Source organism: Caenorhabditis briggsae (genome assembly GCF_000004555.2).
Source record: "Caenorhabditis briggsae complete genome, chrII, whole genome shotgun sequence".
In the NCBI taxonomy this organism is placed as follows: Eukaryota; Metazoa; Nematoda; class Chromadorea; order Rhabditida; family Rhabditidae; genus Caenorhabditis; species Caenorhabditis briggsae.
Window position 1 is genome coordinate 6,036,222 of NC_013486.2, and position 27,376 is coordinate 6,063,597.

A 27,376-nucleotide genomic window follows, 5' to 3' on the forward strand; every position below is an offset into this window, starting at 1 on the left:
TTTGAAAACTCCTGTAATGGGGGAAAACTGACAGGTAAGTAGGTGTTTAAACGGGGTACCATCGGGCGGGAAAGCAACGAAAATCAGGCGATGAATCAAAAAACGTTCAATTGAAAAATAAAGATTGAAGCAAGGTTGGAAAACCTATTCTGTAGATGTAAAAAGGCATTACATATTCCTGATTTTTAAAAAGCAAAAGCACAAAAGAGAAGAAGAAGAAAAAGAGTAAGGAAAATTTTGGAGAAAAAGGACAGAAAAGGTCTAATCTATTGTTCAATTCGTGCACATTTTGTGTTGATGTCTGATTTCTTAACGATGATGATCATCTGCTCTTTTCTGTCTCCCCCGACCTCACACGCATTCTGTTTCAAGGAAAAAAAACACAAAACAAGAAGTGTGGGACGTCATTCAGGGAGAATTTCAAGTGTTCATCTTTCTCTCTATATCTCTCATTTTCATTTCATATGTGTTTTCTCACTTCATCTCTTTCGGGTCCCAAGGAATGTTGAACGACAGTTGTGAACCACGAGGTTCTCTAGCTCACTCCTGGTTTCGGATGGTCCCTCAGCTTCTTTTTTTTCAATTGACATGTGCTACTTTTTGAGTGTTGTTAATTGATGAGAGCATGTACCTAGATCTAGTTGTTTTCTTCTTCTTTCCAACATACACGTACACTTGACAAATTGAAAGAGCATCAGGTGGAGGAAGTGAAAATGATTTATAGCATAACTGGATTCTAAAGCAGGAAAATCCTGCTGCAGTTTAGCTTCAAATTGTAGCTCCGTTTGTACAGATAAGCACATTCAGACAAAGTATACCGTAAACACTCTGATAGAAGATTTAAAAAATGATACCTAATTCAACTATATTCCAATGATAAGAATCGGACCAGAAACATTCTGACACTACTGTTTTCGGTCGTTTTAGTAAATGAAAGACATTAAAATTTCCTATTGAATGGTCTAAAAATCATTTCTATAGCTTTGCTGGTTCAATAGATACAGCCGTTTTAACTTTAGAACGAAAGAGGCGCAAAGAAACGAGACGCGCTAACTTCTCTGCGTCTCTCTTGGGAGCGACTGACCAAATTTTGAGCCAATTTATCTCAGTTCCTACAAAAGATATCAAACAGTAGTCAACTAACAAAATTTTCATCATAAAATGAGCAAAATTTTTCAGTTAAGCACTTTTTGATAACATCCACAGGAACCGAGATATATGGGCTAAAAGTTGAGGGTTTGAGGTGGCGTTCTATTAGAGTGTCTACGGTATATGTCAACCAAATTCAACTTCTCCAAATGTCAGTTTTTCTGTATATTGTTGGTTATAAGTATTCAATTTATCTCTCTTGTTTATCGGTTTCCACCAACCTTCAATTACTGATCGTCACTTATTCATAAGAATTGCCAAAGCGGTTGCAGGGGAACTATGAATGTCAAAACCACACAAAAATCAAACTCCAAACTCACATTTTTTAAAGAAAAGAAGAAAAATATCAGAAGAAGAAGAAGGGAAGTGTCTAACCGAAACGATACACGTAGGTTCTCTAATGCACAGGGATTTGTAAAAGGGTCTCCGAAATAGGAGGAGGACCTTTTTCTCCCCGGTTTACTCGTCTTACAATCCCGGAAGAATGATTTGCGTATGTTCTGATTTTTTCAAGGATGGATCTCTTGTTTGATAAGTGATAAAGGGATACAACAAGATGATATGTTTGCGGTGGGTGCACTCCGCGTGCTTCAGGTTGGTATCAAGTGTGTAAAAGACAATGTCTGGTTCTTTTGATTAATTGATAGACAAAAAAGAGAACAACCGGAGATTACGACGTAAAAGGAAATAAAGGGCAAAAAGAGCAAAAAAAAGAGGAACCGGTGTACATGTCTGGAGTTCAATGCACACTCATGGAAATTCTTTGATGATTGGAAGCCCTCAATTTTGACACCTTTAGTTTCAGATATCAATCAAATGGAAGAAATATTTTCAGATGATGTGAGATGTGTATAGTATCTTAAGAGTCTCCACAAATCTAGCTTAAAAACTACATGTTCTCGAAAGCTTAAAAAAATATTTTAGTGACCACCGGAAACCCGTGTAGGCGGAGGCAAATTGCAAAATGATGGAATAGTCACTAACATACCATAAAAACCGAAATAGAAGGGCCCTCTAACTTTTAATTTTGAGCCCATATAATGTATCGGTCAAGAAGAGATCAAAAACGTATTTTTCGGTTGGTTTTAGACCATTTCTGCCCATTTTTGCCATTTTCAAGAGTCTGGAGCTCGACTGTCAAGATTCCGATCACTTGAAAAATTTTGGTGAATATAAAACATACCTAGATTGAAAACATTGCATTGACAGAATTTTTTGAAAATTCCTACCTAGTTGTTTGCCGATTTTTGAAGGACATCCTTTTTCCTGCTTTTGTTCTGAAAACGTTTAAAACACGCATGTGTTCTTAGAAATCGGCAAATAACTGAAAAGGTAGGAATTTTCAAAAAACTCTATGAAAGCAAAATTTTCAATCTAGTTCTGTTTTTAAATATTTTTCTCCAATATTTCAAAATGATCAGAAACTTGACAGCCGTGCCCCAGGCTCCTGAAATTGGTCCAAATCAACTGAAAACACGTTTTGGCATATATTTATGGCCAGCAATAAATCTCGATTCCTTCAAAAGATATCAAAATTTGGTCAACTGATAAATTATTTTTCATAATATAACCCATATTTTATCAATTGATTTCTTTTTGTTATCTTCCACAGGAACCGAGATATTTCAGCTCAAACTTGACAGTTTGTGGGCCCTTCTATTACGGTTTTACTGTATTCAAATCTATTGGACGCTCTGTAGTTTTTTGTTCATGTTTAAAATTATAGACACCAAGAGGTTCTTCTGTCTTGTGCTGCGGAACATTCTAGATCGATCGGGATCAGACAGCTTCAGTTGTAGTTTTATAATTTTGAGCTTGATATTTTCTTGTTTGAAATATGGTCTCTACTGTTGGATGTTAAAAAAATATCTGGCGAATATGTACATATTAGATTTAAGTTCATAATTCAGGTATAACTAGAAAATAAATCGACATTTGAAATACTTTGAATTTCGACAGCCAAGTGGGAGTATGCAGGTGAAGTCCTACCCGTCTACTCGAGAATATTTTTAACGTGATTTTAGGAAAGGAAAGCTCTAAAAAACAAAATTCTTCAGATGTTAAAAAAAAGTGAATGGCCCCACACACAATTTTTTTCAGTTCCTTCTCTCTTCGATTACTAAGCCCCGTCCTCTTCTTTTTTCACCTCCTCGTGATGCGTCCCAAAAAACTCTGTGCACACGGCGTTGCTTTGAGAGCACATAGCGATAGGAAAGAGGTCCAAGAGAGATGACGTGGTTCTCTTCTTATTCGAGGTTGAAGACGAAAAATCGTTGACGTCACTGGGTCAAGAAGGAACAACGTGGCAACCAGAAAAGAGTTCAGACTAATAATCGCTGTCAGAAGAGAGCCCCGAAGAGAGACATAGTCCAATACTCTTGTTTCGAAAAAATAAGAAGATTAAGAAACAAGCAGCCAGACATATCCTATTTCAACCGGGAGGGGGAAAAGTGCAAAAAACGAGTTAAGAGAGATAGAAAAAGAGGAAGAATCACACATCAATGAAAAAAAACTAAATGAGCTAAATGAGCCAGATGCTGTCGTTCAAATGGAGGAGAACGTAGTGGAACGTGGTGGGTGGAAAAAAAAGAGAAAAACTGGAAGTCGGGGAGTTGGAAAAAGAAGAAAATGAAAAGGAGATGTCGAATAGAGAAGCATCTGGAAAAAAGGAAAAGAAAAGAAAAAGTTGACGGAAACACGGAATTACAAATTAGGCGACGTGGATATGTCTATGAACTTCTTCTTTTTTCTTAGAAGTCGTTATGGATGGTGTCATCTTGTTTGGCATCAGCAGAAATCAACAGGAATGTACTTTATTGAACCAGTAAACAAAACTGAGAAAATCATGGCACAAGCGCCAAAAGCTATGCTTGCTTTGCTTAAATGCTAGGCTTAAGTACTTTTGCATTATTTCATAATTAAAAGTCTCAAATATTATACATCCCGGCACCCAAATAGCTAATCTCTACTCAGCTAAAATGCTAAACCAAAGTGAAAAATCTCGCAAAGTTGGGAAAAATATTAAAATGAAATTATAGTCTATTTACCCTTGAAAAATAGGGCCCCTAACTTTGAGCCAATTAATCTCGGTACCTGTCAGAGATACGGAAAAGTTTCCAACTAATACATTGTTTATCATAATCACAAATTTTTTATCAGTTTGTACATTTTTGATATCTTGCATATAACCCTAGAAAAATCAGCTCAAATGCGACAGTATTCTGTTTGATTTGCCGTTAAGCCTGTATTAGAAGGTCGGTCTTTCTATTGTTGTAAGGCATCTACGAAGGGTCCTTCTATTAGAGGGGTTCTTTTATTTTTCCCTCCATTTTTTCCGACAATGTTTAATCAAAAAATTTGGTGATTTTTCGCTCAAAATGCATGAAAGTCCATCAGTTTTATTGAAATTACGTTAACGAGGGCCCTTCTATAAGAGGGGCCCTTCAATTAAACGGGCCTTTCTAATACAAGTTTTACGGTAATTTTTCAAAAAAATTTAAGATAACTACAAGAAACCAAAGACATCAACATACATACCTACCGAATAAACAAATTATCGGTCAGCTGATGGCAAAAATAAATCCAAGTAAGCTAAGAATAGAAACCCAATAAAACTTTTTTGAGTAGTTGGATTTGCTCCGGAAGATATAACGAAAAAAAAGAGAAGGAAGGACAAAAAAAAAGAAAATGAAAAAAGTAGTTTGACAAGGATGGGGGTCTCTTTTTGGCTCAATTCACTTATTTGGAAGATTGAAAGCCCTCGGGCGCATAAGTTCAACGCTTCTTCGATTTCATAACGCTCTTCTCCTTTTCTTCTTCTTCTTCTTCTGTTTAAATTCTTTTGAAAAATACTGCAGACGTTGCACATGACACCCATAGTTTTGGTTCTGGTTGGATGACCTAGAATCAAGATACGCTGTCGTCACGGGCAACCGCCCGTTTTGCTCCTGGTGAAAACAATTCTTGAGAAGAAGGAGAAGAAAAAGAAAAGAGCAGGCGTAATATCTAGATGGGACACGGATACTAAATGCGGCTGCATTCGAATTAGTCGCAGATTTGCAGTCTCGGGAAGAAAAAAAGAAGAAGAAGAAGATGAAGAAGGGAGGAAAAGGAGAAAAAACCAAAAAGAGGATCTGCAGAAGAACCATCGGATTTTTTTCTCTTGGTTATAAATTAGCACAATTTTCTTAAAGGAAAATGGGGAGCCTACATGCATCTTACCTACTGCTAGCTGGCTGGAAATATGATACTTGTCACAGTTTTACATCATCCACTCATTTTTTTCCTTCATCTTTTTTTCTCTTCTTTTTCTCCTCCTGCTCTCCTAGTCACAACAACAACAAAGCAGCACAAAAAAAGTAGATCACACGGGTAGGTTGGAAGAGGAAACGAGACAAAAAATCCTATGGAAAGAAGTGAGAAGAGCAGAAGAAGCAGAATAAAAAGAAGAAGACGAAGCTATCAAAAGCGGAGAAGGGCCGAGGGAGCAGCGCGAGGGGAAAAAGAAGCTTGGCGTCTGGGAGCAAGAGCAGCTGCCTAACTGAGCGGAAGGGAGCATGGAAGGCGATGAGAGATGCTAGAGATCTACTTCAGACGACGATAGGAATTTAGAAGAAGAAGAAGAAGCCGTTGACGGAGAAGAAGAGGGTGCGCAGAAATGTGATATCCGATACATGCTTGTAGGAGTTTGTCGGCTCCGCGCCCACCAAAAAAGGGAGTCTGATGAAATCGGATTTCGGTAAACAGAGAAATAGGTGATGTAGTTTTTGGTGAAAAAAAAACGTATGGTTATTTATATTCAAAAAAAATGAATGCAAAGCTTTTTTGGCCTTTTTACTTTTGGAATTCTGTTTCCCAGGGGATAATCTTTTGCTATGGTTGAGGCGTTCCAAACGAGCACACACCGACTATCAATGATCGATGTGATCAGTAAAAGTTGGAGAAAATAATATTCAAGATCAACGATCTATTATTTTTACTTGAATCCAGATTAGGAAAGCAATAAAAAATGATATACTTTCTTGGAATAGAGAGCCGAAATCTAGAAATAGACAATACACACTGCGTCTCTGGCTTTTCAATTTACTATCAAGTTGAAAAAAGACATTCTACACAGTTCTGTTCAAATTTCAAGTTTCTAGCTTTTCTAGAAGTCGAGATACAGCTATTTGAAATTCCAAAGGTTAGAGACGCCAGACGACAAGTCAGTCTCTAACCTTGGAAAATTCTAATGGCTATATCTAGTCTCAAAGGAGTCCGAATTCGCTCGTTTCCAGAGAGGATTGAGCTTAAAATCTTGTTATTCCAGTTTTCACTTACATCTAGAGTGACTTAAATTTAGATTTGTGACTTGAATCCAGATCACAAAATTAGCATGATTGTATACCGGTGTCGGGTCTTTGCCGGCCCTTCGCGGGACTTGCCACAACTTCTTTTAGAATCAATATTTTTGGATCAACTAAATCAGATATGATAGAACTTAACAAATACTACAAAATGATATTATTTGAAAACTGTATCTTGTCTATGAACAAAGTTACAGACGAAATGGGTTAAAAACAAACAGGGCGCGGCCCGAATCGGGTTCTAAAAGAGTATATGGCCAGGATCGGTGTACAAGTATCAAAAATAGGAAAACAATAAAAAATAAGATATATTTTCTGGGAACAGACCACTAGAAGCTAGATTATTATTTTCAAAAATAACGATCTGGAAAAACAAAAAACATATTCTTCAAAAGTTATTCCAAAGATATCTCCAAAAGATTTTGAGACTATTTCATATGCATGCTGTTTACAAATTCATGATGGCCAGACGACGCCGCCAGCGGGACGTCTTCTTCTTCTTCTTCTTCTTCTTCTTCTTCTTCTTCTTCTTCTTCTACGCGTCAACAAATGCTCAAACATTTCTAGAATATATCTGTGTGTATCTAGAGGAGCAGTACTAGAAGAATCCAATATATAATTAGGGGAGCCTGGCGGAAACCACGCCCACTTTTTTCTCCATCTTGGCTCCCTTCGGTTCAAGGACAACGGAAGAGACCAAATGGGTTGTGGACAGATGTATTCTTAACGGACTGTGACGGTTTTGAAAATGACCTTGAAGGGAAAGAAATGAAATGGAAGTCGCTTTTCAAAATTTTCAGATTTATGGGAAGGACTATTGTATAAGCTGCACTCTTCTACACAGGAAAATAAGAAGCGTCAGACATAAATAACTACGATGCACACGAAAATTAACATACAGGAACAAAAAAAAGAGAAGAAAAAAAAAAGCAGATGTCATTAAATTGTGGTAGCGGGGGTGGCAATAAAGGAGGAAAAAAAAGACGTCGTCGGGTTTTTATGAAGTGGTCCATGAAAGCGAAATGAGAAAACGAGTGCGTCGTCGGGGGCACATCGTTTGAGACGCCCGCAAATTGCGTTGCTCGATTAAGCTTTTCAGGGCCCACAAAACTTTTTTTTTTCGACGACGACTCCTTTGGCACTACGTCTTTATATATTGGTTGATGTCATGGGGGTTAAATGGGTAAAAAAGAAGCAAAAGTAGATGGTTTTGAATTATCATTTCATACGAAAAATAGTTCAAGAGATTCACTGGGACATGACACGTTGGTATGGATGGTTTTTCTTGATGTCTGGAGAGAGGATTCTGAAAATGAAACTCAATTTATTTATTATGCCCCAGAGATCAGACACAACCTTTCAATGGAAAACGCCAACGGCTTCTCCTTCTTTTGTTGCTGCTTCTGCCACGTGGCAAGATCGTTTTCCTGATTCTCTGTAGCACGAAAGCTTCTCGGTTGAACACTTCCAGTACGACGATATCTGAAAAATGCGGTCTTTGGTTTTCTATTTTGAGAATTAGGTTGAAAAAGTAAACGTGCAATTATGATTTAGAAATTGAAAAGGGAAGTTGTAATTGACTGAAAAGGACCTTTGAAACTGCGTGGGCATGATGTAACAAAAGTAATCAAAACAGAATGTAGCCGGAGAAAACTGAAAATATGTATAACTGGGTTTTTTTTTTCAGAAGAGAGTACAACTGATGACTGGAACTGTCAGATGTTCCTAGTTGGCGTTTCTCAGACACCCCAACTAGTTAATTTAATCTGAGGTGGGTGAAAATTAATTGGTTTTTTCTCAATTTTTAATATCGTTCACAGGAATTTTGGATTTTTAGATTTTTAGAATTTTCGAAAAATGATTTTTCTGGAAATTTTTTTCAATTTTTCCGGTTTATAGGTTTCTAGATGATTAGATTTCAAAAATTTGAAATAAGCATTTTCAATTTTTTTGAATTATTGGGTTTTTCAATCCGAAATCTCAAAAATTCAGAATTTTTTCATTCGGAAATCCGAAAGTCCAGAAACCTAAAAATACCCAGAAATCGAAAAACTTCGCAAATCTGAAATTTTCAGAAATCTAAAAAGAAATCTGAATACTTTTTTTGAAATTTCGACAGTTTTTGATCGAAATCGTCAAAAATTCTTTCTCCGAATTTGTGCAAAAGTTCGTTTTCCAGAAAATAAAAATTCTGGTCTTGTTTTGAATTCCAAAAAGTGAAAAGTTACTTTTAGACAGAATCTACCGTAAGACCTGTTTTAGAAGGGCCTGTCCGTCTATTGTTACAAGGTACCTCCGGAGGGCTCTTCTTTTACAGGGACCTTTCAATTAGATGAGGCTATTCTATTTTCCTGTCATTTTTTTTTATTTTTCGAGCAAAAAGTGTTTTAAATAATTTTTGAGAAACTGTGAACATCCTGTGTTTCACTGTGGGTTCTCTTAATTACAGGTGCTCTTCTATTACGGATGCTCTTCTATTTTTCCAAGACCCTCTTTCAGGGCATTATCAAAGAGAAATCTAACAAAAAAACAATTGCTAACAGTTATATTATCTTCTACATGTGATATCAAATTCTCACCATATCGAAGTTGGGCGAGGGAATTCAGAAGCTGATTAGTTTTCAGTTTATCATAGTAACCATATCTCCCTTGTTTCTAAACTTTTTCTCGAAGCTATCCCCCAAACTTCTCACTTCCTCTCCCCTTCATTTGAACTTTCATACGAATCTCATTAAAAAAGAGCAAAGTTGTACTATTTACCTATCAACCAGCATGCTTGCTCAATCATTCTCCCACAGTCACCTATTCATTAAGTGCTCATCTAATCTCCATAAGAATCAATTTTAGTGCAAGTAACCACCATTAATGGCCCATAAAACTTTTTGTTGAACTTTCTCTACAGTAACCCACCTCGACATTATCTTGCTCACACAACTGTGAGTGACACCAATCAGACGAGCAATGTGACTGACACGACATCCTTCTTCGTAGAGACGAACTATCTTTTTCCGATCTTCCAGACATAGTGGTCTTCCTGGATTATAGGATCTTCCGACTGCTTTGACCTTCTCATTTCCTGAATTCATAGAAGCAGAGTTCATAGAAAGCGTGGTAGTGGAAAGCTCTATTTCTTGGGAAAAGTGATTTTCTAGCAAAAAAGAGAGAACCGGAAGAGCAGAGTACCTTCATTAATTTCCGGCGACGTTGAAATGTTGGCAGAGGAGAGTGAATATAATGCAGAGAGCAGTGAGTATGGGATGATTGGTTGCGGTGGAATGATCTGAAAATGGGATCGGGAAGTGGGAAAAAACTGGATAAATGGTACATTATTCGGCGGAGATCCAGTCGATCCATCCACAGACACCGGAAATTGAGTATGCTGGTGGATTTGGGGCAGCATCTGAAAAATTGGAGATATCATATCAGACAAGAAAGAAACAAAAATGACTGGAAAGGGAAAAGGCTATAAAAAGGGAAAAGAGAGGGACCGCCTGATAACATCATTCTAGAACGGAGACGTCCAATGTTCCACATTCTTCAACGTTTTTTGTTAAGGCTTGATGGAACTAAAGGAAAGAAATTGTAACTTTTTTGGAGAATTCTCAAAATTCTAAAAATCTGTAAATTCAGAAAGTATTTGTGTTCTGATGTTTCTCAAAAAATGAAGCACCGAAACATTAATTGGAAAAAAATTCAGAAGAACAGGTGAATTCTTTTATTCAGAAGTCATTGCTTCAAAAAGACACTGAATGTCCTTTTTGATTCCTTATCACACTCTTGACATAATCACAGGTTTCAATCTGAACACCGATTTCTAACTCCTCAAAAGTTCTAATTAATATGTCTAGCTGGAAGAAATCACATGGTTTGCATAGGGTTACTGTACTCAAGTACACGGAAAGAGGAGGCGTTTTACTGGAATTTGGGGTTTTTTACCCTGGAATGACATGGAAGCAGGAATAATGTAACAATGATGATGATGTCGTCAACTATAAGCATCGGAGGAGGCATCAGGTAATAGCCTCCAGTTTATGCCACACATTCAGAATGTCTGCGTCTCTAGTTCTCCCACACTCTCTCCCTTCGTCAGGAAGACCGCCCTTCCGCGCTGATAGCGTACGCTTTTTTTGCCATTTTGTTCACTTTTGTTGGATTGTATGTGTATATATATATTATAAGCTTTTACTAGAACATCTCATTATGATAGTGTTGGACAACGGTGACGGCGGGGAGAAGAGATCCAGACATGTTGCCGACTGGTCAGATGATGTAACGAGCGGATAGGGGGAAACAAACCTAATTCCAGATGTTTCAGATGAGAAGAGAAAGCAAAGGGAAAATTGTGATGGAACGATCAGCTTTTTGTTGTTGGGAGAAGAAAACTTTCGGATTAGTGAAAGGAAGAAACTGTTCTGATTCAGATAATGAAAATGTTTCTAATCTTACATAAAATCAGAGGTAATCGTAAATAAGCAAAGTTGGATTCTATTATGCTGGAATAAAGAATCGGAGCTGTGGAGGAGAAAAGCTTGTGGGCGTGGCCAACGGTTCCCGTAACGAAAACCACCGTAACCTAAAACTTTCAGTACTATTTTCTTGATTACTATTGCTTTTCGACAACTTTTGTGTTGAAAATCGAGAAAAATGTTAAAGTATTTGCTGATTACGGTAGTTCGGCAGTGGTCGCATGCACAAGATTTCCTCTTCCACAGCTCCGATTTTTGCATACCAGCATAATAGAAGACGTGAGGAAATTCTTTTTTAAAAACTCTAGGCTGTGAAGCCACTAGTTATTATCCGTCTTTTGACTTTTGTTCAAATTGTGTAATTAACAACTTTTATAATCTGGAAATTGTTCAGGTTTGCATAAACTAATTCTAGCGACTTGTCAAAGCATCAGAAATATGAGCCAGCAACTTTTTTCTGGTTGGGTTGAATATTTTAGCAAAATTTGATCTTTTCAGCCTCCATCGGATAGAATTGACTTAACTGATGTCATGTTTTTATGTTTTTTAATCAAGAGGAAGATACTAACTCAAAGAAAAAACATCAAGTGCAGTGCTACCTGAAGTACTGTACTTGAAGTACTGCAAAGCCTATAACAGAAGGGCCCCCACAATATCAAGTTGGAGTTCAATTATCTCGGTTCCCACAAAAGATAACAAAAAGTTTCAACTGATGGATTACTTATCATAATCTCTCCAATATTTTTTCGCGTGACACATTTCCAATATTTTTTCCAGGAATCGAGATAATTGAGATCAAAGATGACGGCTTGGGATAAGCTGGAAATACGGTATTCAGAATTACTCACTGTTCAATCCGAAAAAGAGGCGGAGTTTTAATGTAGGAGTAGGGAAGACCAAGTGTGTCAATAGAATGCAAATGAAAAAAGGCTCCAAGCAGGTGCCTCTCGTAGTTGCCAACCTCAGGTGTCGATGGTTGGGAAAGGGTATTGAAGTGGTAGGAAATGAACAAGAGGCCACATTTTTTGAAACTATCGATGAGAATCGCCCACCCATAAAACCTACACTTGAAGAACTTATAGAGAGACTGAAAAGAGCAGAAAAGTATGGGAATGTGCCCTGAGGTCATCTAAAAAAGAAACATGTTCGAATGAGAATAAGAAGGATAGAAGAGTTGAGCAAAAAAAAGTACTAAGATAGGGGGGTTTTTTCGGAATAAAAAGAAGAAGACGTCACGATTCATGAGAAAAGGAGCTCCTCTTATGTTGCTAAGATGCGTTCTGGCACACAAATTTTTTGACATTTTTGACATTTTCAAGTGGAGACAGGGCAGAATGAATCGAACTGAAAGAAAAGAAACAGTAGGGCAAATGGAAACGGATTGTCGCTTATAAATAAGTCAGATTAATGGGGCAGGAGGCGACATTTGGTTGAAAAAATGATATGAACTGGAGAAGATATGAAGGTGATATGACAAGGAGATAGAGAAGGACTGGATGAACGGAAAGAAAAAATGGTTAATTGGTTTGACTTGGGCAATTAATGGGCATTTAATGGGCTAAAAAACGAGGAGAAGATGTTCATGAAGATAAAATATCACTACAGTATCCTATGGAATGTGTGTTTATACTTGTGTCGTCATCACCATATGATTTCTTATAAACTCCAGAAATGAAAATTAGAAAACATCAACCCCAGAATTTTATGGCATATAATTTGCAACAGAGGTTTGCAACACTACCGGATTATAAATTTTGCAATTTTTAGAAAAAACTAAGAATCTGTAGAAACATAACACAAATTTTCTTCTTTGTTGTAATAAAGTGTAGCTCAATTTCCGTTTTAAGGATCTTGACAATTGCTGAGCAATAATTGAGCAGAACTCTTTTTTTTGGTGCTCAGAATTAAGCAGTTTTGTACTGAAAATATCGACAATTTTTTTCCTAATCGGCATTTACAGTACCGGCAAGTAAGATTTACAAAAACGCGTTTTCCGTTGATTTTACGCCGTTTTGACCAATTTCAGGAGTCTGAAGCTCGTCTGTCCAGATTCCAATCACTTTGAAAGTTTTGGAGGATGAGAAACATACCTAGATTGAAAACTTTGCATTTAAGAATTTTTGAAAATTTCTAGTTTTTTAGCTTTTTGTCGATTTTTGAATGACACCTGTTTTTTCAAGTTTTCGGCACAGAAACGGGCTAAAAAAGGGTGTTTTTTTTTCTGAAATCGGTAAGTAGCTTTGGAAACAGCTGAGCTCCACGCTTTTGAGAATGGTAGAAAATTGACAGGTACTATGTAAAATATATTTCTGAGCGAATATTCGTGTGAACAACTACCGGAATTTGGAACTGATCAGTTTGTTTTTTGTTGACTACTCTGTTTACAATGTTTACAACTTTCTCACAGTTCGAAGGTGGCAATTATTCCTCTCCTATGTGACTTATCAAACTGATCCTCTGAACCTCTATAAACGATATGATTCATTAATCGCAAAGACAATAGATCCAACTTATCAACATGAAATTGAGTGGAACTAGATAATAAATCAAAAGTGCGAAGGAGACGGAACCGATGTCGTTATAGGGAAAGAATATCGACACAGTTCCTAAATAAATTGCGCAAAAAATTGGGAGATATTGAAGACTTGGATAGGCCTAATAGCGAAAAATGGGAATCTTGATTGGCAGTTTTTTGGCAAATAATTCGGATGGTATTAAAAGTTTGGGGTCATTGGGGTACAAAGTGATTTAGCGATAAAGAGTCCTGAATTCGGGGGTACAAAATACATGAAAAAGTTTGAATTTTGTACCCTCCGAATTATGTGCCTTTTTTGTTTGGGGGAGCTTTTAAATTGGAGCACAAAGGAGGTGCAAAAAGTGAGAACATTAAAAAAAAATAAAGTTTCGATGCCACCCAATTTAGCGAGCTTTTGAGAGCCAAACTAACTAAAAAGGATGAGGGAATGTCATTGATACCCTCATAAAACTCCAACTTAAGTGGAACACATTGTTCTTTTCAGGGTCCAGAAGGAAATATCATAGGGAATAATTTATGTAACCCCAGAGAGGAAAAGTGATCCTGATCGTAACAGTGAAACATGAAATGTGATATAGGTAGTAATAGGGAATGAAGAAGAAGACGTTCGTTTTCCGAACAAGCAAAAGTACATTATATTCGGATGGCATCATCATGGATCCAGGGAGGTCTTCCCTCTTCCTTCCGCCTCCCAGGGCGTGCCATTCCATCCAACCGTACCCGTAAACTTGTTCGTCTCTCTCCGTTCGTTTTCTGATTCTTCCGCTTCCTCTTATTTTTTTCAAAAGTTGCCTCTTCTTCTTCTTCTCCTCACATCATCATCTTTATTATATATATTATGTAATTCAGAGTCAGTTATACATAGTGTATTATCACCTACCGCCATTCATCGACTTTTATTGAATCTATGATGTATGTATACGTTTTTAGATAGCTATCGAAGCGGACGACAATGCGGAAAAAGTGTGCGGAAGAGGATGGGAAAAACGAAAAAGAAGAAATAAGAAGACATCGTTCTGGAAGAGAATGGCAATTGTGATTATGTAACTGTGGTGACAAGGGGAACACAACAAATGACAGTTTTAGGAAAAAGGCGGAAATGCGGGATTTCTGATTCTAAGCTAGAACGTCATCGGGCACTTTTCCTGGTCGTCGGTTTTTAAAATCCAATACCGCCGTCTAGACAATAACCCACAAAATTACAGACTAGTAAGGTGCAGTTAACTGATCAGAAACAATAAACAAATAACTTTTAGGCTCTTAAGCTTAAAAGAAAGAGCAAGACTTCTAGCCATCATGTCTACACCAACAGATTTTGGTCCTAGGTTGGTCAGATACTGGAAAGCACCGCTACTAAAGGCGACCGAACATATGACAAGGTTCCGAAAACTCAAATTTTCAGGTATTTTATACCTCCGCATTGAGGAAATTGGTGTACCCTTCGTATTACTTGCCGAAAGTCTGACCATGGCCCGCTATACAGCCGTTTTTAGGCAAGCTCCGATCAGAACCTGACCAAAATTGCTTCGAAATCAGAACCCTTTCCAATTCTGACCTGAATCATCTGACTGAAAAAGACAACCCGACAGCCAAGAAGTATTCAACCAACTTCAGCTAGGTTGTTAACAAGCTAGCTAGTTGTTAGCTAGTTGTTAGCTAGCTGTTAGCTAGCTAGCTATGAACTAGGTCCCTTTTTTGCGAGGTAAAATACCAGGTTTTTTACCTAGCTGGATAACCCCATTAAATAGGTTTTTTCAAGTGTCCACGAATCGAAGACATGACCCAAAAAACATCTGGAAAATCAGACGTTGAAAAAATTTTATCCGTGTTTCAAATTTTATCCAATTCAGGTCGGAAAGGCTCATGCTCCGATGAAAGTCAAGAACAACCTCCCAAATGACATCTCTTGTGACCAACTTCCTGAACCTAACAGGTAAAACTACGCGCTTCTAATTCTCATCTCATAACATAATTAAGCTTGGATGTCACCTGTCGTTATTTGGCCGCTTTGGATGAGGATGAAGGAAGGTTCGAGCGCAAATCATTTCGTAGCGGTGATAGAGGTGGACCCTCGTTTTTTGCCGTCACATGAGATGAACCGGACCAAGACGAATCGAGGCTGGATGTAGACGTTGGACTTTACAGGTACGCCTATTTTCCCACTATCATGGGAGCCCCATAAAGATAGAATGTTTCTAGAACCCTCGAGATCCTCCCAAGATTTTTTTCTGATTTCTTTGACCAATTTTAATAAATCCCTGGATTTTAAAAGATCATTTTGTGAATTAAGTATCTTCTAGAATCCCCTAGAATCTACTTGAACCCTCTAGAATCTCCCTTGAATACTCTAGAATCATTCCTATAGGCTTTTTATGTGACTTATTCGGAATTTGGTTGGAGTATCTGACTCTTTCTGGACACACCTGAATCGCGAGAACAGTATCTTTCCATCCTATTTCTTTTTTTTTCTCTCTCTCTCTCTCTCTCTCTCTCTTCCCTATAGGCTCTGGATTACGAGTATCTCTCTTCTAGGCAGAAAAGAAAGAGTGATTTATTCCAACGTACATTTTTAAGTGATCTATTCGGAATTTGGTTGGAGTATCTGACTCTTTCTGGACACGCCTGAATCGCGAGAACAGTACCTTTCCATCCTATTAGCTTAGAAGAAAGATACCCCCAATCAGCCTTCCCCGACATTATTTCTTCTCAGTCTTTTAGAACTAACCTTTTTTATGTAAATCTGACCTTCCTTTTTAATTCGAAACCCTACCAACTATTGACTTTTTACTGTACATTGATTATATCAGTGGCTTCGGCCCTTTATCAATAAATGTAGTGTTATTATTAGTAAGGGATGTCTTTCAGAAATTGGCAAATAACTGAAAAACTAGGAATTTTAAAAAAGCTCTGTGAATCCAAAGTTTTTAAGCTATGTCTGTTCTACATCCTTCGAAATTCTCAAAGTGGTTGGAAATTTGATCGCCGAGTTCCAGACTCTTGTAAAAATGGCCGAAAATTGACTGAAAAATATGTCTTGTATATCTTATTGACCGGTACTGTACATTTGTGGGAACTTTTTATACGGTAATTATTTTGCTGTATTGTTTTCGTCGTTTTAAAAAAGTTTGATGAAAACCGAGCCGTGTACAAAGGCCTATTATAACTTGAAAATTGAGAATCACTGATTCTCAAATCTCATCTTTCTGCTTCTTTCTCACCAATTATTTTAGTCTCTCTCTGACTATTATAAGTTGTTTCACATCTGAACCCTTTATTTGTATGACATTTCAAAGTTGGATACGTCATTTCATAGTTTCAGAACTTCCTCGTATTTTCGAAAAATTAAGTATTACTCCCAATCACCCACATACATACATAATTGATTGCTGCGCTTATGAAGGGAGCCGTGAAATTCTTTTTTTTTCATCTTCTCTTTTCTTCTGGCTCACGTTTCATTTTCTTTCCACATTCTACCGAGTAAGAAAAGTTGAAAATTGGAGGGAAAAAAAATTGGACTTTCCCCCATTCTCTTTTGGCTCTTCTGTCTGACTCAATATCAGAGATCACTTTCAAGCAATTCTCCATTCTGAAACCTATTTCCTAAAAAAGTGCAAACATTGAATCATATCACTTTCTATGTTCCCTGTCCCAAGAATTGTGCGTTTCGACCACGTGACCTGATAACTTATCACTTGGAGAGAGACAAAAGCTGATCGCAAAATGGTGTAACAAAATATATTCTAGGTTTTAATGTACTCAAATTCTATTCCTTATCCTATTCTTTTAACCTCCAAGCATGAAAAACAGTCATCTGATTGGATAAGAATACACGTTGTGTGTATAAATGATAAAATAATGTTCCAATTTGTGTCTTCAGTCTCCCTCTCTCGTTTTTTTTCACAACCACCCTGCCAGTCCGAGCAAAGAACATTTCGAGGCGCGTGTTTCAATAGTCGCCTTCCGTATCTGCGTCTCTCCCATTTTAATGATCTCTTATCGTTTCGGGGGCTTTCTCTGTCTCTCATCATCATCTCCATGTACGTGTTTGCACGATTCGGTTCTCGTATACCTTGTAAAGGTAGACCAGATGTGTATACCGTGTGAATACTGCCAAACAACTTATCATCATGCTTCCTAGCGTCATCTGTATTTTCACACTTCGTGCCTTCCAGCTTTTGAATTGAATAGGCTAAGTTTTAGATCTTAAAATTGCCTGCTGTATATCTTTAGATATGAACACACCGTCCTGAAGTTCATCTTGATTTGCTTCGACCTGAAAAATGTACCTAACAGGAGAATGTATGTAGATCAACTTCGGAGACAAATTCTTGTTCGGGAAGAGAGAAAATAAGAAGGCAGAAAATGTGTAAAAGTTCTTGAACACATGAATTTTTAGTAGTTCCTATGTTGGATGATTAACAAAACTGGTATTGATCTAGGTCGAACTTGGATTCATATGAAAATAATATTAAACGATTGGGGAGCGTTATAAACCAAAATATTGAGAGAATTCTTTTTTGCACTTTTCTGAAGTTTTATGATTTTTTCTGAATTTTTAAAATTCCTCCTTCAGTCTTCCTGAATTTTTCTCATTCTTCCAGATCATTCGAAAAATGTCTATGTTTAAATAAAAAATCTAAAAATCTTAACCTTAACTACAACTTCAAATGTTTCTGAAATTCTGAAGTTCTGAAATTCTGAAATTCTGAAGTTCTGAAATTCTAAAGTTCTGGAGCTTTGAAAAATTGAAACTTCAAAGTTTTGAATTTCTGAATTTCTGAAATTCTGAAATTCTGAATTTCTGAATTTCTGAATTTCTGAATTTCTGAATTTCTGAATTTCTGAATTTCTGAATTTCTGAATTTCTGAAATTCTGAAATTCTGAAGTTCTGAAATTCTGAAGTTCTGAAATTCTGAAGTTCTGAATTTCTGAATTTCTGAATTTCTGAATTTCTGAATTTCTGAATTTCTGAATTTCTGAATTTCTGAATTTCTGAATTTCTGAATTTCTAAAGTTCTGGAGCTTTGAAAAATTGAAACTTCAAAGTTTTGAATTTCTGAATTTCTGAATTTCTGAATTTCTGAATTTCTGAATTTCTGAATTTCTGAATTTCTGAATTTCTGAATTTCTGAATTTCTGAATTTCTGAATTTCTGAATTTCTGAATTTCTGAATTTCTGAATTTCTGAATTTCTGAATTTCTGAATTTCTGAATTTCTGAATTTCTGAATTTCTGAATTTCTGAATTTCTGAATTTCTGAATTTCTGAATTTCTGAATTTCTGAATTTCTGAATTTTTGAATTTTTGAATTTCTGAATTTTTGAATTTTTGAATTTTTGAATTTTTGAATTTTTGAATTTTTGAATTTCTGAATTTTTGAATTTCTGAATTCTTGAGATTCTGAATTTCGGATTTCTGAATTTCTGAATTTCTGAATTTCTGAATTTTTGAATTTCTGAATTTCTGAATTTTTGAATTTTTGAATTTTTGAATTTTTGAATTTCTGAATTTTTGAATTTCTGAAATTCTGAAGTTCTGAAATTCTGAAGTTCTGAATTTTTGAATTTCTGAATTTTTGAATTTCTGAACTCTTGAATTTCTGAATTTCTGGATTTCTGAATTTCTGAATTTCTGAATTTCTGAATTTTTGAATTTCTGAATTTCTGAATTTCTGAATTTCTGAATTTCTGAATTTCTGAATTTCTGAATTTCTGAATTTCTGAATTTCTGAATTTCTGAAATTCTGAATTTCTGAATTTCTGAATTTCTGAATTTCTGAATTTCTGAATTTCTGAATTTCTGAATTTCTGAATTTCTGAATTCCTGAATTTCTGAATTTCTGAATTTCTGAATTTCTGAAATTCTGAAATTCTGAATTTCTGAATTTCTGAATTTCTGAATTTCTGAATTTCTGAATTTCTGAATTTCTGAAATTCTGAAATTCTGAAGTTCTGAAATTCTGAAGTTCTGAATTTCTGAATTTCTGAATTCCTGAATTTCTGAATTTCTGAATTTCTGAATTTCGGAATTTCTGAATTTCTGAATTTCTGAATTTCTGAATTTCTGAATTTCTGAATTTCTGAATTTCTGAATTTCTGAATTTCTGAATTTCTGAATTTCTGAATTTCTGAATTTCTGAATTTCTGAATTTCTGAATTTCTGAATTTCTGAATTTCTGAATTTCTGAATTTCTGAATTTTTGAATTTCTGAATTTTTGAACTTCTGAATTTCTGAATTTCTGAATTTCTGAATTTCTGAATTTCTGAATTTTTGAACTTCTGAATTTTTGAACTTCTGAAACTATGAAATTTTGAAACTATGAAATTTTGAAATTCTGACATCCTGACATTCGGGTATTTGAAAAATTTTAAAACTTTGGACGTTCCGATGTTCCGAAGATTTCGAAAATTTTGAACTTTTCAGATTCCTTGAATTTTTCGAATTTTTGACTTTTTATAATGTTTTATCATATTCTCATTCGTATGTTGTAGTTTCCCGAAAATATAATTCCGAATAAAAATATTCCCTAATTTCTCAACTTTCCCTTCTTTGATCTGCTTCCTCCGCGACAAAATGTAGTTTGTGTATTCGTTTGTGTTTGATTCTATACCTTTTTATTTCAACTTCTTCTACTCTCCCGTGATTGTTTCGTTTTACAGGTATCCATCTTCTTCTACATAAAATATTCGAATATTTCGAATCACAAATCATGGGTCCCAGAGCGAGTAAGTCTTGTTTTCTCCGTTTGAAACTGTTCATTGCTTCCTGCCTTATCTTTATATCGGGTACTTCTGATTCTCTCTATCTTCTATTTCCTTTCAAAACATCTTGACCAGACTATACTCAGCATTGATAATAATGTAATCTTTTGAAAATCCTCTGATTAGAAAAAAATCCGTCAACTGAAGATCGAGAAAGTACTTCCTGATCCTTCCTAATCTGTTCATTTCTCCCAATCCCGAACGCATTTCACACCTCTTTCTCCTCCTTTTTTCTCGCGCAGCTTTTGTTTCGTTGCTCATTCTAAACTCGAAAAACTCCCACCCAGCTTCATTTTTTTCTCACGTTTTCTATTCTTTAAAAGTACAATTGTTTTGTCTCGTGCCATCTATGGCTTCCAATAGAAACCCAATGGCCATTATTCTTGCCACCTACATATATTCTCTCACTCTCTCTCTCTCTCTCTCTCTTTCCTTTTTTCTGTTATCTTCAAATGATGTCATTGTCTCAATTAGTGATTTGATACGAATAGTCTGTTCCTTTTTAGACACTAGAGGAACACATTGGAATTTCTTTTTTTCAGTTTTTTTGGTTTTTAAAGCCATATGGCTCGGTGCCAAAACAACTAATTACTTCTCTCTGTTCATTTTTATTTGGTCTACTAGATCATTGGAATAAAATATTTTGTCTGTGTCGTGTGCGTCATAAGAATAAAGAAGGCAACGAATGTTCTAGTCTCTTTTCTTCGAGGAGAGCAGGAAAGAAAGAAGAAGTTAATTGAAAAAAGGACCATAAAGAATTATGAGTTCTGCCAAAGTGAAGTTAGGAATTTCTAGTTTCTAGCTGATTATTTTCAAACCAGGACAATCGGTTTTTTGTTACGTCCTGGAAATTTGTTTTGAATTGATCATTTTTACAGAATTCGGAAAATTTGTCTAAAAAGTTCCAAGAATAATTACTCGTAACTCGTAAACTCTAAAGTTTGAACACATAAATCTCAGCTCCTGTAGAAGATATTTAGAATTTGTCACTTGATAAAATGTGGTTGATTTTATGATATTAATTTTATCAGCTGACACCTTTTTGATTAACCTTATAGGAGCCGAGATAATTGAGCTCAAAATTGACGGCTTGGGGGCCCATCTATTACAGATTTTGCAGTATATTCTCTAGCATATTCTGAAGAAATATTCTAGAAGTACTTTGATTTTGGTATTTACGCCAAACTTCTGATTACTCTTGACTAGATTAGGATTTTCAAAAATTGAAGCTACAGTATTTCCTCTAATAGAAGCCCACCCCTGCCGGCAGCTTAGTGCTCAATTATCTCGGCTCCTGTAAGAGATATCAAAAATTTGTCAATTAATAAAATGTTAGTGATATTATGATAAACAATTTATCAGTTGACAACTTTTCTGTATCTTTCACAGAAACCGAGATAAATGAGCACAAAACAGATTTGGGCTTCGCTAGAGGAAATACGATAATTTGAAAAGTCCTTTCCTTTCCATAGATTTTTTTCTTCCGATCATTCAAACTTCAGATCCAACCGAATTTTAAAAAAAACTAGGAATTGTTCGATGTTCCCTATTGTTTATTTCTCCTTTTTTCATCTAAAAAACTCCCCCGCTGATGCTGAGAAACCATCTAATGAATGAATCGAAAACAAACAATCGGAACCAAGTTCGGCGGCGAGCAGCGGGGAGTTGACTGTAGTTTGTGCTGCTCAAAACAAATCACATTCTTCTTCAATAGTACGGATCGTTTTTTTTTCGTCTTCCGATATCAGAAGAAGAAAACCCCCGACTCATTTTTTAGTGGAACAGGGGAGAAAGATCGTGCAAGATCGTTTTCTGCGTATTTCATAGATCAGTACGTGCTGCAGATTCTTCGTAGTTTGAAATCTAACAAAAATTAGTTAGCTCGTGGAGTTTGTAGTCAAAAATACCTCCCTCAAAAAGATTAACACTTAGTGGAATGAAATAAAAGCAGATGAAACCCGATTCTTTTAGGACTTTTAAAGACGACTTCCCTTTTTTTCTCTTTTTTCAAATCTCACTTATTGGACTTTTGATCACAGCCAGTCTGGAAAACCTAATAACTAATTCATTACTATTTTTCATTTCCTGTCAGTTTAGATCCTTTTTTGAAAATTGTGTTTTGATACTCCCTTGGAAAAAAGTCCCGGTTTGAAAAAAAAGGGGCCACAAAAGTTTTGCGACTGTTTTTTTCTCTGTTTCTCTATTTACTCATTGTCCGAAATCATGAAAATTTTTGCACCAAGTTTCGGATTCCCAACAAATCCTAGAAACCACACTTGTAAAATGAAGGTCCGGCCCGGTAGGTCTGGTAACGAAAATCATGTATTTTAAGCCAACATCCGAGCTCTTCGAATACATTTTCTGCAAATTTATTTTATTTGTGTTTTGTCTTTTATAACTTTGCTCTCAAAAAAATTTTAATTTTCAAAAAATTTATATTTTTGCTCTCTATAAAAACCATATACCGTAAAGCCTCTAATAGAACGCCATCCAGTATGTCAACTTTGAGCACATGTATCTGAAATGAGACATACGGGCTTAAAGTTGAAGGTTCGGGGGACTTGCAACCTGTAATAGAAGGGCGTCCAGACAATCAAGTTTGAGCTCAGTTTTCTCAATTCCTATGCGAGATATCACAAATGTGTTAACTGACAAAATACTTCTGATATTGTGATATACATTTTATCAGTTGACAACTTTTTTATATCTTTGATGGGAATCGAGGAAAATCGGCTCAAAATTCGATGTTAGGGAGCCCTTCTATTACAGGTTTTACGGTAGTAAAAATTCTATAGGTCACCAGGCCCGGTCCGTTGAAATTATGGTAGAAACCCTTGTAATGGTCTGTACTCGAAGCTGAAAAGTAATTCCAAAATTAGATTCTTGTATAACATGATCAAATTCATTTCCGTCCCAGAAAAAAAATGTTCAATGCTCTCTCTCATCACCTGCAAAAACAACTTTGAAATCAATTTCATGACCACAACAGGCTTCGATCTTCAATTCTGATCACAATGCTGTTTCGAAGAAGTCCTCCCCCTTCTAACCTACCTGATAATTTACGACATGTCCCTGCTACGTGATTTTTTGAACATTTTCGGAGAAACCCCCTCCTCCCCTTTTGCGGTTTCCTGCTGACCAATTCACACTTCATTCTATTTAAATGATACATTAGCAACAAATCGAATTTTCTGGAAAAGGATCTAGATCATTTGTTTCGGACTGTACTTTATAGAAAAAAAAACACGTGTTTGATTTTTCTGATTATCGGAACAAGTGTGCTGAAGACGTCGCGACAGATCAAAAAGGGAGATTATTAAAGATTGAATTATCCTTCTTCTTGTCCTTCTGATCCGGTCGATGAGATCAGTCCTGGCTGTACAATGAATTCGTTTTTTTTTCACTCAAAAATAGGAAGATCCGTATTTGGAAGAGAACTTTGTTGATTGTTTATGTCATTCCTAACTGAAATGGGAAGTCTAGACAAGTGAGGGAAAACGAGGGATTCCCCCAATGACGTTTTGTTTGATTTGTTGAAGAGAAACCGTTGATAATCGAGTAGTTTCGTTCTTATCTTCTTCTTCTTCAGGTTTATGTGAGAAGACGACGTCAAGCTGAAGAATGACACGTGGGGTTCAGAATGCACTCTGTGTGTGTGTCGTCGTCATATGCTAGGTAATTGGTGTATAAGTATTTATATGCTAGGTAATTGGTGTATAAGTATTTTTAGAATGTGGTCCAGAAGTTCGTACCAAACCAAACTGATCAAGTTTTTTTCTACATAAACTGGGCCAATATCAAGTTCATTCAACAGTCCATGAGCGATCATTTGAACTCAAATGACGGTTTTTTCCTCAATTTCTCAGATGTTCTTCTCTTTGATCTTTTTGATTCCCTTCCTTTTTAAAGGACTTTTTTCGTTGAAATGTTCCTAACGTTACCGTAAAACCTGTAATAGAAGGGTCCCCCAAACTGGTAAGCTTGAGCTCAATTATCTGGGTTCCTGTCAAAGATATCAAAAAAGGCAAATTTGTAATATCTTTCACAGGAATCGAGATAATTTATCTCAAACTTTCCAGTCTGGGGGCATTTTTATTACAGGTTTTACGGTATGTATTTCTATAATATCACTTCGAAAAAATTCAGAAAAAAAATCTCAAGATCACCCGTCGATGAAAAATTATTTGCAATAATATCAATGAAAATGTATATATTTTAGAACATTTTAACAAAAAATGTTGGTCGGAGCCACCTTTAAAGTATTCCTCCTCGATTTCTTAGATATTCGTCTCTTTAATCTTTTTGATTCTCTTTCTTTTTAATAATCTCTCCATTTCTTATCAATTGATCGTTCTTCGGCTTGTGATTTACTGTAATCATGCAACAGCTTCTTACAATTTTTTTTTCGAGTTAGTTCTTGATCCCACCTATTTTTGTCTGATTTCTCTGCAAAAGTACTCATTTAAACACAGATATAATTGGATGTTCTCTCTCCGAAACCACGCGAATCTTTTTAACCATTCTCTGAGTGAATATCATCACCGTTTTTACAAACGATGCCCCCATGTGACAGCATCGTGCCTCCGCCTCCAGAATAATGTGTGTTCTTCGATCAAAGGGACCGTATAAGAGAAGTCTTCGGATCATCGAATCGCTTCTTCTCGTTTCATTCCTACCACTCGGATTATTTTTTTTATTATCACCCACATTTTGAAAACCGTCGTGGTGCCTTTGTTGGAGCAGCTGCCGATTGTTCTCCTTTTTGAAAAGTGCAAGGAATGTCACTGGTTTTTGTAGTGAATAATGTGACCCACTGTTCATTGAGCCGATTACGCTCAATTTTCCTACTAAATCTGGTTATTCCTAATAGATCAAATTTCCCAAATAATAACAAATTTAAGGTTTCGAGGTTCCTGCATTACTGGGTGAGTACGGTAGCTCCACGACTTCTTTCTTTTCGGTTTACTGTATTTCGTAAAGAAAGTCTATTCGAGTCTGACTTCAAATATTTGGAAAAAAAAGTCAAAAGACCATCTTTTGATTGTTTGCTCAAAAATCGAATATCAACAATGGAGCAAAATGTTCAAGTAAACGGCAACACAGTTCACCAAAAGTGTCTCACTGAAGAACTAAATTGTGATTCTTCCCAAAAGTTAAAAAAAAATAATAAATGGAAATTTTGGAAACCGTACTACCGAGCCAACTACCATTGAACGTCATCCCTAACTTTTAATTTTGAGCCAATTCACCAAAAACACTCTAACAGAAGGCCACCCAAACCGTCAAATTTAACCTCATATATCTCAGTTTCTATAAAATATATCAGAAAGTAGTCAACTGACAAAGTATTGTTGATATTATAATGAGTTGACTACTTTTTGATATCTTTCACAGGGAATGAGATATATAGGCTCAAAATTGGCGGTTTGGGTGGCACTTCAAGTGTTTGTGGTAATTTTTAAATCAGTGGTGGTGTTTTTTTTAGTTTCGGCAATTTTTTTGGTTTCAGGCCTTCTTTGAGAGTTCATACGACATCTCAGCTTGTGTGAAAGATATCAAAAAGTGGTCAACTGACGAAATATTTGATTTTGTGATAAATATTTTGTCAGTTGACGACCTTTCGATATCTTTCACAGCGAATAAGCTATATAAGCTCTAAATTGAACGGTCGGTAGCCGTTCTATTAGAGGTCTTACGATAATTCAAATACCGTAAATTTGTACCTCTCCCAAACCTTGAATTCTTAGTTTACCCTTTATGTATCAAAATTTTAATTTTGGGCCTCGAAATAGATTATATTTCTTTTAAAAATTCAAACACGACCTCTCTCACTTATTCTTTCTTTTTCAATTCCCGACACCGTGTACTTCGTACCCAAAAATTTGCTCTCTCTCTCTCCGTCCTCCAGCTTGATGGAAAGGCATGCTTATTATACCGCGCGGAAAGATCATTTTGTACTTTGTACCCCCATGGAGGGCATACCGTAATTCAAAAGGGCTCCCCGCCTTTCAGTATATTTGTTCCTTTCCTTCTCACCTTTTTTATTTGCAAGACGACACCACAGTCCACTGGCTCGCCGAGCTCTTTTTTGCTCCCGAGGGAATCATTTCGTTTCGTTGCTGTCCACTACAGTCTGCTATGTTCCCACTTTTACCCCGCGCGGGAGATCCCCCATCGCGATTTTTTGCTCTTCGAGGCCATTTCTCTAATGAGTCACTAAATCACTAAAAGTACGCAAAAGTATAGACTCTATATTTGTTTTTTTTCAATATCCAAACTGTTACGGAAGAGAGTTAGAAGTCCGAAACGAACAAACATGTTGCAAGAGGTATACGGTATCTCCCTCGCTTTTTTCGCGCTAAATTTTGGTCTCTGACCAATACAAAAGAGCTCCGGGCGTGCGACCAACATGTGCTTTGTTACTTTAGTTTTTGCGTAAAGCGAGGTATTTACTATTTAGAAAAAATGGACAGAATTTATTATCTTCAATTTTGAGATATTGAAAAAAAAATTGTAAGAGATAATGAAAGAGGAGGAATCTGGAGTAGAAGGCATAGTGGGAAGAAGAAAAAAGAATCGACATGCTAAATTTTTATAATGACAGATTAAAAATATACATGAGTAAAATTAGGAATACTGCTTTCAGATTAGCTTGACAAATTCTACCCGAAATACCGTATTCCCTATAATAGAAGCCCACCCCAACCGTAAACTTTGAGCTCAATTATCTGGATTCTTGAGTAAGATATCAAAAATGTGTCAACAGATAAATTATTTATCATAATATTCCCAATATTTTAATTGAAAAAGTACGATATCTTTCACAGGAATCGAGATAATTTAGCTCAAAGTTGACGGTTTTTATGAGCTTCTATCAAAGGGAATACGGTATTCAAACATTTTTTGAGTCAGTTTCAGAATCTTTCCAGATTCCGAACTAAAAATTAATAATTTTTAAAATGATGGACTTTAAAAATACCTGTGATAGAAACTTCACTGGTTATGAATCATCCATCTACCGTAAGAACTCTGACAGAAGGCCACCCAAACAGCCAACTTTGAGCCCATATATCTCGGTTCTAGTAAGAGATATAAAAAAGTGGTTAACTGACAAAAT

The 27,376-nt window shown here is 36.1% G+C and overlaps 1 protein-coding gene across 1 annotated transcript; it reads right to left on the minus strand.

Annotated features, from left to right (window-relative positions):
• Positions 1-7,742: 7,742 nt before the first annotated feature.
• Cbr-npax-1 lies at positions 7,743-9,894 on the minus strand (the record flags this gene model as incomplete). Its single annotated transcript, XM_002646699.2, has 5 exons — positions 7,743-7,800; positions 7,851-7,976; positions 9,405-9,570; positions 9,678-9,774; positions 9,820-9,894. The coding sequence occupies 5 exons, from the start codon at positions 9,892-9,894 to the stop codon at positions 7,743-7,745; spliced, it is 522 nt and encodes a 173-aa protein (XP_002646745.2).
• Positions 9,895-27,376: the final 17,482 nt, after the last annotated feature.